The sequence below is a fragment of the Chinchilla lanigera genome, unplaced genomic scaffold (genome assembly GCF_000276665.1).
Source record: "Chinchilla lanigera isolate Chin_1 unplaced genomic scaffold, ChiLan1.0 scaffold00005, whole genome shotgun sequence".
Classification (NCBI taxonomy): domain Eukaryota; kingdom Metazoa; phylum Chordata; class Mammalia; order Rodentia; family Chinchillidae; genus Chinchilla; species Chinchilla lanigera.
The window spans coordinates 41,325,921-41,339,674 of NW_004955406.1; the positions used below are offsets into that span (position 1 = coordinate 41,325,921).

At 40.7% G+C, this 13,754-nt stretch overlaps 1 protein-coding gene across 1 annotated transcript; it reads right to left on the reverse strand.

The window, feature by feature from the left end:
* On the reverse strand, nucleotides 1–7,583 carry Elk4 (ELK4, ETS-domain protein (SRF accessory protein 1); the record flags this gene model as incomplete). The annotated part of the gene is given in 4 exon segments (XM_013522928.1): nucleotides 1–1,303; nucleotides 3,404–3,520; nucleotides 4,440–5,309; nucleotides 7,368–7,583. Coding segments are annotated over 4 exon segments (1,293 nt in total). The 3' UTR covers nucleotides 1–1,204.
* Nucleotides 7,584–13,754: the final 6,171 nt, after the last annotated feature.

Sequence of the window (13,754 nt, forward strand, 5' to 3'; positions counted from 1 at the left end):
ACACAGTGAGTTCAAGGACCGCTTAAACTGCACAGTGCAACCTTGTCTCAAAAAAACAAAAACAAATATATAAATTTGGTAATACAGAAATAAAGGCCTACATTTTCCAAAGCTAATTAGAACAGTCTAATTCCTATATATGAGTATTGCCACATGAATGATCCTCCCTAATTAATTAAAAGACTGAAAGAACAAGTGCATCTCTGCCTCATTATTGACTGAAGGTTTCACTTTGCATTCCACCTTCCGAATGGCATTTAATACTGTCACAACCCCTCACAGCTTTAGATTTAGAAGGAAAGGTGATGAATATACAGAAGAAAATGGGGTAAAATGAGCAGGAATGAGACAGAGTCCCTCCCCTCAGCATCTTCTAACTGGGACAGACCTTTCACGTTGTCTTAAGGTATCCAGTTTAACCTAAGTCCATCCTGCTAAAAGTCATCACCAACTATGCTGTGTTCCGTATGTATGCAATCATACCAGACAGAAGCATTTCTGTGCTAGATGTGGGGCCCTATAATCTCACAAGATGGTCTAAAAACCACCTTAAATCCCAGGCTTAAAAATCTTATGTTGAGACAGACGAGCTCCATGTGCTCGGACAGGTGAAGATGAGATCATACATGTGGCTACAAGACCCACTGCATACATGTGAACAAGATGTCTTCGGTGGAATTGCTTCCATACCTACACACTACAGTTCGTAGCAAAGCAGAGTCTGCACGATGATACTGCTCCAATCTTATTTCGTATGAACAGGAATGGATTCTTTTTCTCCCACTGCTTATGAACAGCTCACTTTTACTTATTCAACAGAGCACACTCAGTTCTAAAGACACAGCCAATTACATCTGACTAGTATTCCTTAAAATAATAAAATAATAATCTTCTTCCTAGCCAAAAGATTCTGACAGCCAGGAGGAGTAACTTTGTTCTTACTCACTCTTGCAAAGCATAGCTGCTAAACCCCACCAAAATTACTTTAGCACTTAGCTCAACATAAAAAAAAAGACAAGAATGTGGAGGTGGACTCCAATTAAGGCATTTCACACAGTCTAACTTGAAACCTACTCAAAGAGAATCCTGAAAAAGGTGTTTCAGTAGGAAATGGCAAAAATCATAAGTCAACCTCACTCCAATGAAATCAAGTTGAATGTCCATTTCTGCGTTCCTTGAGTCTCTCATGTCACAAGTGCATAGATTATGTCTTCTGCAGGTCTGGGGAAAATGGCCCAGGAGTGGAAGGTCCATCCAGGCTAGACAGGGTGAACGGCCCATGACTGTTCAGTACAGAAGGAAACTGGGTAAGAAAGGAAAACACATTATCATCCTGTTACTCAATTCCAACTTTCACTTTCTATCCCACTATATTCCCTGAGGCAAAATATGACCGCCTTCTGCAGTGATTCAAAGGACAAACACAATAACCATTTGTGATGCAAGAGTATGACAGTGTAACAGAAACTTTAAAAAATGTTGTTTGCCCTGACATACTAAATATTACCTCTCTCCAACCTACCTCAATGGAGTGGGAACAATGAATAATCCTTTACTTTCCATCATATCTCATACATAGGGTTAGTTAACCTCAGTGAAGTCTGCAGGAAGTCTAGTGCATGGCAACATGCACTATAGTAGTATTCAACTATAAAGCAAATCATGACCCTCAAAAAAAATTCCACGAAGGTCAAGTAGAGGGTGCCCATCCAAGAAAAGGCTTTCCTATCATGTATTCTGAGATCTCCTGCACAGAGAAATTCCAGGCTAACAGTACAGTGGCGTTATGACTCTGCCTAAAGTCTCAGATCACACCATCACTCAAGAATCTGTTCTGGAGAGGCCAAGAAAACATAAAAATGAAAAAAAAAAATTTGTAAAAATGAAATATGGAACATTCTCAACTCTTCCCATTCACTAATTTAGGAATTTTGTGCAAGAAACAAAAAAGGACAAATGCAGACAAATGCAGAAGGAGGGTAGCTCAGTGGACCACATCCCTAGCAAACGTAAGTCCCTAAAGTCAATCCCTGCTACCACCATTAAAAAAAAAAAGGTGGGAGAAAGAATAATACATATATAATAATCCCTCCCACCCCACCCTGGGAGTTCTGGGAATTGAATCCAGGGCTTCGACACTGAGCTACATCCCTAACCCCTCTTCTAATTGTTCTAGACAAGGTCTTGCCAAGTCACTAGGTCTCCCAGACTGTGCTCAAATTTGTAATCCTGCTGCCTAAATCTCCCTAAGTACTAGGATTACAGGTATGCACCACCATGCCTGGCTATTACATTGCATGTTTTAATCTTTTACTTGAGACAGGGTCTCACTATGTAGTTAAGACTGCTCTCGAACACACTATGTAGCTGAGGCTGGCCTCAAACTCCAGGCAATCTTCCTGCCTCAGCTTCTCAAGTTCTGAGATTACAGGCGTGCACTACCACCCCTAGCTTTTTGTTATTTTGGAGCATACTCGAACTTGTAAAACGTTTACTGTTTATGCCATGTTGTATGCCTGTCAGCTTTACACACCCTGTGCTTCTTGTCTTGTGTACCTTGTCTCCTGACTGTATCATTTTTCCTTGTTTATATACATATACCAGATACCCTAGGTATGCAGTAGGCTAGACCATATAGGTTGTATAAGCACACTGTGATGGCCACACAATTACCAAGTCACCTGGCAATGAATGCCTTAGAATGTGTCCTCATCACTAAGCAACATGTGGCTATTTGCATGTATGCATTTGGCTTTGTATACAGAGATGGTCACTGACAATAGCTCAACTTGTGATAGTGTTAAAGTCCTATGCATCCAGTAGACACCATGCTTTAAATTTTCCTCTTTTCCCAGGCTAACAATATACATAGGATATTCTTGCCATGCTGGGCAGCAACAGAGATTGCCAACTTCTAGTCCACTGCTACATCACAAGGAAAATCAGTGTGTTCCTCAGCAAGGATGTCCCATAAGTGTGTTGAATTCATGTCAACAATAGTTTTAACTTATGATAGGTTTATCGGAGCTAACACATAACCCTGTTGCAAACTGAGGAGGAACACGTATGTGTTTTTTGTTTTTGAGATGGGGACTGATTATGTTGTCCAAGCTAGCCCTAAACTACTAGGCTCAAGTGATTTTCCTGCCTTGGCCTCCCAACTAGCCACCATAGCCATATTATATATATACGCATACAGATATATAGACATATAGTTCTGTAATGATTAAATTGAAGAGCAGGACACTGACCTTTTACCTGTTTCATCATTTAACTTTCCATAATCACAAGAGACAGAAATTACCTGGAGAGGGCCCGGGATGTAGCTCAGTGGCATAGTGTCTGCCTGACAAGCACGAGGTCTTGAGTTCAATTTCCAGTGCCAAAAAAAAAAAGAAATTACCTGGAAAAGTGTGTTAGCACCTTGCAGTCTGGCTGGACTCAGGGGAGCAACAGGGCTAAGTGTGCTCCAGAAGTGGATGCTGGAGAGTAAGGGGCTTGGCGTCAGCAGGATGGGTGTCTGCAACACGCAAAAACATCCACTCATGAATAGGCTTCTGCTCATCCTTGCAGCAGTACACAAACAGTCAGGTTGTATATAAATCTGAGCCCAAGAATCGTACTATTCTTCACTCCGAGTATCTCTAATTCTAGAGTGTTATCATGAGGAAAAGCTTAGACATCATTTTATAACCTAAGAAAGATAAAGGTCAAAATAACTACTTTTTAACCCAACTTTTGTGTGTCTGTGTGGTGGTTTTTTTTTTTTTTTTTTTTTTTGAGACAGGGTTCATTATGCAGTTCAGACCAGCTTTGAACTCACTTTGTAGCCCAGGCTGGTCTCGAACTCATAGTGATTCTCCTGCCTCAACCTCCTGAGTGCTGGGATGACAGGTGTGCACCACCACACCCAGCCAACCGAACTTTTATAGGGTCCTTCTAAAATAGAAAAACCAACTTAAATTCAGGTACAGAGGAATAATGGGAAGCTGAGTCAACACTATGTTCTATCTCTAATAATGAGAGGGTCTGGGAGTGATCTATTAAAATGTTCTACAAGATGAGCAAGTTAATAAACACCTACTGTAACTAACTGAACCTGTTATTCAACATCACATTCTTCCTTTTTTTAAGGTTCTCAGGACCTACTATTTTCTAACATCACTGCTGGGGGTGGGGGAAAACTTTCTTTAGGAAGCAGTAAAATACCCAAAATAGTTATTCACTTGTAGAACAATGAACGTTTAAAGACAATACTCCAAACCTTTTATTTTGGAAATCCTAACTGAGGTAAGGAATTAGATTACTTTCACAGGATTACATTTAATCTTTCTAAGACAAACCTACGGAGCCAAAAAACAAGCATATAAGTGTAAATTCTAGATCTGCTTTAAAAAGTGAATGAAGGCAAACAGAAGACTAAAAAGTAGTCCCGCTACCTGTGAAAACAGCGCTGGTGTAAGAGAAGCTGTAGGAAGAGACGGGCTCAATATTCCCAGGGGGCTTGGGTCACTGCCTGTGATCACAAGGGTAGGCGCCAGTTCTAACCCTTTGGGTTTCTTGGATCTTGATGAATTATTTGTTTTGTCCTTTTCTGGCAAAGGTGAACCCTCGTTTTCAGGCTCCAGAGACGAGTTCTCTGGAAGCTCCATTGGCTGAGAAGCCACTGAGTCAATGTGTGTGTCGATGTCTGGATTAGAACTTAGAGACGGAGACGGTGTCCTGGGAGGCTCCTTCAAAGAAGCAGGCAGGGATGGAATGGCAGGTGTGGGGGTTAAGCTGGCAGCTATGTTGGACACAGAGGCTGGGGCTTCCAGGGAAGGCAGTTTTGGGGAAACCAAGGTCTCTAATGCTTGAATAGTTTCTTCAGAAGATGAAGAAATAGTTGGGTCAGTTGAAATGGTGGCAGCAACAGGTTCAACGGGTGGCTTTTTAGAAGGTGTTGTTACAAATTTGATGACAGATGGTGTTGGTTCCTGAGATTTTTTCTCTGCCAGTTTCTCAGCAGGATTCTCCATCTTTATGGACTTGAAAAGCCTTTTATTGGAGGTGTTCAAAGAGTTGAGAGTAAATGAAGAATACAAGCCAGAGTGTATGTAGTCATTGCGGCTGGAGGTCTTGGCACCAGGCTGAAGTTTCTCTTTCCCCCCATTCTCCACATCTTTGGAAGTGCTGCTAACTTCACTGGAGTTCAGAGTCTCACCATCGCCCTCAATCTTGCCCACTGTCATTGGATCCATTTTCAAAATCTTTGGATAAGAGACAAACTTGTACACAAACTTCTGACCATTCACTTTTTTGATGATATTCTATCGGTAAAGAAAATAAGCATTCACATACTTTTTTGTATACTTACATCCCATAGCTCATGAAAAAGCCTACATAATAAGGCTTTCTGTTTGCGAAGTAGGCATAGTTTACTTAAAAACTTCAAAGTCACCTGCATTCATCAAGCCAGATACAGTCCCCATTATGGAAAAGTCAAGGCAAAAACATTCAAATTATCAGCTGAACTAATACGTGACACAAAAACTGATAATTTGAGGATGCTGGTATAGCTCAGTGTTAGAGCGCTTCTATAGCATTCTCAATGCCTAGGACTACATTTAAAAAGAAAAAAAAGCTGAGAATTTTAATCGCTGGACTCTGTCAACCACGTATTTGTATTAAAGTCAGAATTCACTGAATTGCAAACTTAAGTAATTCCAAAGATACAAGCCGTAAGTAATCCCGAGTAATCAAAAAGGAATGCAGACTATTACAAGTGTAAGGTTCCTACTTTCCTCAGAACTTCTGGTGGATTTCTCTCTCTCAACTTTTTTTGTCTTTGATTCACCTATTTACTTATCCATCCATCCTTGTATTTCTGAGACAGGGTCTCCTGCTATGTTGCCCAGCTAAGCTTCAAACTCCTGAGCAAGGAAAAGAAGGGTTTTTGTTTTGCTTTTTTTCTTCAGTTTATCAGAACATGTACGCAGTACACAATGTTTACATTCTTGTGGGAAGTTGGCACAGTACATAACACATCCCAATTCCTTTTGTTCATCCCTTACCCCTTCCCTTCACTTCTTGATCTCCTTCCCCTTTGAGAAGGGGAGATCTCCCTACTTCCTTCTCTTTTATTTTGCTCCCCAGCTTGCCTTTTATCTCATATAAAGCTGATAACGTCGACTACCTAAGGGCAAAAAAAGACCTCAGCTTCCTATCCTAAGCCTGGAGCATTTATTTTTCCTTGATGCCCAAGGATGTATTCAAAATAATACCACTGTAGTTGAGTGTGTGGCACAGGCCTGTATTCCCATCACTTAAGAGGCCAAGGGAGGAGGATGGTTGTTTTAGGCTAGCCTGGGCTACACAGTGAGTTCAAGGCCAGCCTGCACTGTACAAAGTGAGGCCCTGTCTCAAAAACAAACACAAAAAGACAAATTAAAGAAATATGGAGGGAGAGGGAGAGAAAGGGATGAAAAAAAGGATGTGTTACGTATACATACCAACTCCCCATGAGGAATGTAATCATTATGTACTACAAACATGTACCAATAAAATTTTTTTAAAAAACAAAGAAATGCAATTTAAACTAAGAATAATTTTAACACTAGTAACAGGTATCCTTTAAAGTATTAATTTGTGTTTCCTGGATTAAATTATAAAAATTAAATAAAGTTACAAAAACAAGTATATATGACATTTTTTCTTTTTGCAGTACTGAGGATTGCACCCAGGGCCTTCACACTGAGCTATATCCCCAGGCTTTAATTTTGGTAGATAGGCTCTCATTGTCACCAAGGCTGGACTCCAATTTGCAACTCTCTTACCTAACCCTCCCAGAGTGCTATATAGGACAATTTTCAAAGTAAACTTATATAGGACAATTTTCAAAGTAAACTGCCAGGAATGGTGGCAAATACCCATAATCCCAGCACTCAAGAGGCCAGGGCAGGAGGATCACTTGAGTTCAAGGTTAGCCTAGGCTACACAGTGAACTCAAGGTCAGCCTGAACTACACAGCAAGACCGTGTTTCAAAAAAAATAAAATATCAAAACAAAACAGCAAAGGAAGTTATGACATGACATTATTTATCCTTAAGAAATTCATGATTGCTTTTTTGTACATAAATCCTGTACTTTTTCTTGTAAAGACAACTGCAGTAAGAAATAAACTGCGATGACAGTAGATTACTGAGTTAGAGTTTAAAGAAATACAGCTGGAACGTTTACATCTTATGTCCTAATTCCCAACTACTGAAGCTATAAAATAAACTGGATTAAAATAAAGCAAGACAGTAAAATCTACAGCTGCAACAGAAAAGATGGAATAGTGCTCATCTTGAGGTTCTGTGTAACACCGAGATCAGGATGTGTGTTACCTTTACATAATAGTATCTGAGGGCTCGGCTGAGTTTGTCATAATTCATGTTGGGCTTGTTCTTGCGGATTCCCCAAAGACGAGCCACCTCTTCAGCCTGCAGAAGCTTGAACTCCCCATTGTTAGAGGTCCAGCAGATCATATGCTCGTTCTGAGGCTCCTGCAGGAGCTGAAGGAGGAACTGCCACAGGGTGATGGCACTGTCCATAGCAGTGGGCTGGAAAAATATAAGATCTATGATTAACACTGTGTTGGGTACAGTTTTAAATGTTCTAAGTGTACTGATTCATTTCCTACGCAGCATCCTCCTACCCTGTGGGAGATACAACAGGGAAATTGCAAGGAAGATAAAGCTAGTTTCATAAACTATGGGGGCACACTGACAGTGCCAACCACTAAAGTATCAGTTATTAAATTTTGCCTTAAAATCTCATTGTCACATCCTCTAAGAAGACCGCCATTTCAATGTGTATCTATCTAAATGAGCCTAGTTTGTTTACTTGCTGGTATGTGTCTCAGGGTGGGCCTGGAGGCTAAAGTGTAGGGAACAATCAAAACTACTTTTGTTCCAATTAGCATTTCTGTTCCAAATAGTATATATTACCATAAGTGTAATTCACATACAAATTGGCAGCTCAGAGAACACAAAAAAATGTTCCCAATTTAATTTACAAGTTCTATTACAGTTCTATCTACAGGGATTCTATCTGCATTAGATTCTCTTTTTATTTGATTAGCAACCCTTATTTGATTATCAAGACATGAACTGAAAAACTCTTCAATACCTAACATTTTCAGATCTCACCTTTCAGGCTAAAGTTTCTAACCTTCAGAATTACTGATTTTGAGGACAAGTAATTCTTTGTTTTGGACATTGTCCTATGTACTGTAATTTGTTCAACAGCACATGTGGTTTCTACCCTATGGATGCCAGCAACACCCCCTGCCCAAATGAGACAATTAAAAATGGCTCCAGTCTCTGCCAGGTATCTGGGTTGATAACCCCTTGCTTTGGCAATGGGGCAGCAAGGAATTGCTCTCACAAGAGTATTTTCCTTGGGGCTGGGGATTTAGCTCAGCGGCACAGCACCTGCCTGGCAAGCACGAGGTCGTGAGTTCAATTCCTGGTACCAGAAAACAAACAAACAAACAAACAACAAAAAGAGTATTTTCCTCATAGAACTCAAAAATACTTGGTCTACTACAAAGAATTCTCTAAGGGCAGAACTTCTGGACAAATATATTTAAGTTCACCCTAAGAAACCTACATTGAATATTTTCATACATAAAAACAAAACAAAACCCTTCCTTTCTCTGAGAATGAGATCTTAATGGATAAGAACATAGTTTGAAGGCCATGTGTGGGCATAGTGGTGCAGGCCTATAATTCCAGCACTTGGGAGACTGAGGTAGGAGGATCACTGTGAGGTTGGGGCCAGCCTGGGCTACATACACAGTGACTTCAAGGCCAGCTCACAGCAAGACCTTCCCTCAAAATAAAAAACAACAAAAAAAAAACAAAGCAGAACTTGAATGAAATCAAATTAAATCAATTCCATTAAAACACCACCGGGCTGGGGTGTAGCTTGTCAAGTCTGCCGTAGGCCCTGGGTTGGATGAGTAGGGTGGCTATAAGAACAGGTAACCTGTGCTGCAAACAATGTATCAAGTGAGAAGACAGTCCCCCAAATGGGAGAAAATACTTTCAAAGTCATGTGTCTCAAAAGGAACTTGTATCTAAAATGTATAAAGAACTCTTACAACTTGAAAAACAAATGTTTAACAAGGTAAAGGAATTAAAAAGATGTTTCTCCAAAGATATGTAAGTAGCCCCTAAGCACATGAAAAAGATATATTAGTCCTCAGGGAAATGAAAATCTAAACCACCTAAGAACCCATCTATATCTTCTAGATGGTACTAATAAAAAAAAGACAATAACAAGGGTTGGCAAAGATGTAGAGAAACTGGAAGTCTTACACACTGCTGGTGGAAACGTAAAATGGGATGGCCACACCAGATAGTTTACCATATGAACCAGCAATTCCACTCCTAGGTATATACCCAGGAAAAATGAAAATAAATGTCCATACAAAAACTTATACAGGGGGCTGGGGATTTAGCTCAGTGGCAAAGCGCCTGCCTGGTAAACGCAAGGTCATGAGTTCGATTCCTGGTACAGAAGAAAAACAAAAACAAAAAACAAACAAAAAACTTATACAGGCATGTTCGTAGCAGAATTACTCATTGCATCTAACAAATGCAAACAACTCAAATCTCTGTAAGTCAGTATGGTAGCACTTTTAAATAGGCTATCGTTCAGTCATAAAAGGGAATGAAGTACTGATATAACATGGATGAACCTTGGAGCAGTTTATCCAAGAAGCCAACCACAAAAGACCATGTGATGCATGATCCTATTTACACAAAATATCCAAAACAGGCTAATCTATAGACAAAGTAGATCAGTGTTGCTTAAGGCTAAGGATATAGGTGGAGGAAGAGTGGGGACAGGAATAGAAAGTAAGAGCTAATGAGTATGAGGTTTCTTTTTGAGCAGCTGAAAATATTCTAAGTTTGATTGTGTGGTATTAATTGTACAATTGTGACCATATTAAAAATCACTGACCTGTACACTCTATATATGTGGATTTCATGATGTTTGAATTACATCTTAATAAAGATGTTTAAAACAAAACTAGGGGCTGGGGATTTAGCTCAGCAGCACAGCGCCTGCCTGGGAAGCTCAAGGTTGTGAGCTTGATTCCTGGTACTGGAAAAAAAAAAAAAAAAAAACTAACACAACAAACAATACATATGTTAGGCCTTAGAATATTAACAATAGAACTCACAAAGGATGGCGTCCTTGAGGGTCAACTCTGCTTCCAAAAAAGGGCAGAGAAAAGCAAATCTAGTTAAGAATATGTTTTGTAACTTTTCGAGGCTCAAGAAATGTCTTCTAGTAATCTTCAGTTATCATTTTGAAGTAGATCATTGAGATGGTGTCATCCAAAAGTAAAGATGGGAAAATAATAAAGCTGGAAAGGGGAGGTGCCTCCCACAACCAGAGTTCTTGGAGCAGCTGAGGCCACGAAACCAAGCCTCCTTTATCAGTCCTACCCTCATTTATTCACCAGGGAAACCTCTTTCCTAAAAGGATGAAAGCACACCAGTTGATTTTAAAGTATTACTTCAGATGCTAAATGATAATACACAAATGAAGCGCTACTTAATGCTAAATAACTATGCCCACTGGAAATCCATATCCCATAGTCTCACTTAATGGAGTTAAAACAGTGGTTATCATATGATACTTTAAATGTGGGAGGGACAGTTTCGTTATTTTTCTGAGTTTACCAGATGGACCTTTTCTCTGATGATGTCTATTCATGGCAATTACTTTTTTATTATGTAGTTTTCCCATTTAAGCAATTATTTGCAAATCGAAGCCCATTAAAACCCAGGGCCTGGTAAACACAGCCTTAGCCAAAGAGTTCAATTTCCACATTTCCAACAGTCGAGAATGTTTGTGGGATAGGGGCAGGAATGTGTTGTTGGGGACCATAACTTCACAATGGCTAATTCTGCACACTTCCCTAATGGATAAATGGAGGCTTGAGATTATTGGTATCACTCTTTTGAGATTTCCCATTATCTCATTAGGGATGGACCATCCTCTCACACCAAGACTAAGACTACTAAGACTAAAGACACTCCAGGGCAAGACCCTTTTCGGCATAAGACCACCTCCGCCTGATGAGTTATCCGATAATCCCCTCCTCAATCAATAAAAGCCACATTTCTGGCTGCCTCATAGTGAACAACTGGTCATCTGGGATTGCTGCTGTTCTGCCCCTTTGTTTCTTGCTCTTTCTCTCTCGCCTGCACAGAAACACTTGCAGGAGATCGGAGCCCAGGGCAGGAGTCCTCCACACATAATGTGTGCGTGTGAAGGATGACTGAGCAGAGACAGACTTGAAAGCACTAGACTACTACAAATACGATCACAATTCCAGCTGTTTTTGGAAAAATTTTAAAACCCAAATCCTGGCATCTTTTACCTATCCTGTAGGTCATGTTTGAGTCTCCTGGCTTTATAACAGCTAAGCTGTAAACTGAACAGACAAAGCAGCAAATACTAACATCTCCACAAAGATCATACATGTGCCAACCTGGGCAAAGAAGAGGTGGTCAAAATTATGTGCACCCCCAAGGTGCTGCAGACTTAACTTCCACCTTCCCCAGTGGTTAATGGAGCAGCAGTGTGGATCAAGTCAGGTGCTGGTGACCTGCGGGGCCCATCGTAACAGGCCCTGACTGCTGTGGAAAATGACAGTGTCTCTGGCACACAACAGTGCACCTAAGAAGAGAAGGAGGCTGAAAGGAAAAGAAAAAGGGCCTTGCAGTTTTGATGGAGGTACTGGAAGTCAACTTTCTTCTGAGAAAAACTAACAAAGACATAAAATGGAATTCTTCAGTGGATAATTTTAAAAAACAGCCCATTACTTGTGTGTGTGTGTGTGTGTGTGTGTGTGTGGTGCTGGGGATCAAACACCACACACTTCACATGCTAAAATGCATTCTACCACAGAGCTACTACTCCCTTAGTCCCCATTTTTTGGGTTTTTTTGTTTTTTGATATGGGATCTGCCCTTGTAGTTCAGGGTGGCCTGGCCTCAAACTCTCACCAACCCTACTACCTCAGCCTCCCAAGTTTTGGGACTACAGGTGTGCACCACCACATCCAGCCCCAATTCAACTTTTGTATCAGGCTTCCTCTGCATCTGAAATATGCAGTTAAGTTGAAACTCTTGAAGTTAGCAGTGATTATGAACTCAAAGATTTCCTCGGCCATAGAAGAGAACTAAAAAGAATAAAATTCCAAGAGATAGTTATTAAAAATTGCAAATGTGAAACAGTTAAAAATAAGCCTTTTTATTCTTGTTACATATAAGCCAACATGTATACTGCATCAGAAAATACTTTATTTTTCCCTCTCACAAAATCCCAAGTTTACTACCATTAGTTTCACAAGTTTTCTAGAAATATAACGGAAATATACTTAACTGACCTAAATGAAGGAATCTGATTTTTGAGAGGTTAAATTATGAAAACATAATTGATCTCATTTTAACACTTCAAGAAGGATCAATTCCTGAGCTAAACTGAGACGGAGGGCTGGAAGAGTAGCTCAGTGGGGGAGTGCTGGCCTAGCATTCTCCAAGCCCTAGATTCAATGCCCAAGGCCTCCAACCCCACTCCACCCACCAAAAGGAGGGAGCCATGTTGAAATAACTTGTGAGAGAAAGGAAGACGCCATTAAATGAACCTCTTCCACGCTAAACATGTTTATAATACATAATCCAGTTGCTGTGGTGACCCATGGCCCAGCTATTTTTCAGAGACTGTAACTAACACCTAAAAAAAGTTTCCAAATTCTTCAGCATGCTACTTAAATAGAACCGATTCATAAAATGTATCAAGACTAGTTTATCAACATAATCACAGTCATTTTTTGACAACGACCGTACAATATTAAAGAAAATATTCAATGTGTACGCTTCCTTTCCTGTCTCTTTCTTTTTGGTGATGCTGGGGACTGAACCCAGGGCCTTGCACAAGCCCTCTACCACTGAGCTACACCCCCAACCCTAAAGTACATGGTTAAATAACAACAAAACCTGAGACTATTTCCTAAAGAATGTACAGGACTCCACTTACACACAAAGTTTTAAATTTTAAATAAAATCAAAGAGGAGAAAGTTTCTGAGGGGGAAAAACTGAATCATACATTTTAACGACAACATCACTGCCAGCCTTAAACACTGAACCACCGAGTTTTCCACGCAGCGTGGGGTGGAGGTGGGGGCCGGAGATCCGCTCCATCAACCAAAGACCAGCGAATCCCATGAGTGATAAAGCTCTAGAACCTTCAAATGCCCTACACGCCAAACAGCAATAGCTGGGGAAAACGCTACAAATCTTTGGATCACTTCTGTCAGTCATAACCCTTATATCCTGCCAATGCCTGCTAACATTCCGCCCCGAAATACTGTAGCTTCCAATTGCTCTTCCTAGGTAGGAATGAAGCCGCGCCCCGCCTGGCCGCAGCTGTACCGTCAAGCGGAAAGTAAAGGTGGGAGGGGGGCTGCTGCAAAGAAGCAGAAAAAGAAATGAAACTTGACACCGGATGAACAGCGAGCTCGGCGAGAGGAAGGAACACCGGTGACCCGCGCCCCAGAGGAGATCAAAGTCCGGGGAAGAGGCACAGCCTCACGGGCCTTTGTAGGCACTCAATGACTGTACTTTCATTTTCCAACTTCCTGTCACTACCGAGAGCCAGAACCGCTTCCCTCTCCACCACCCACACCACAAAAACCACCACCACCG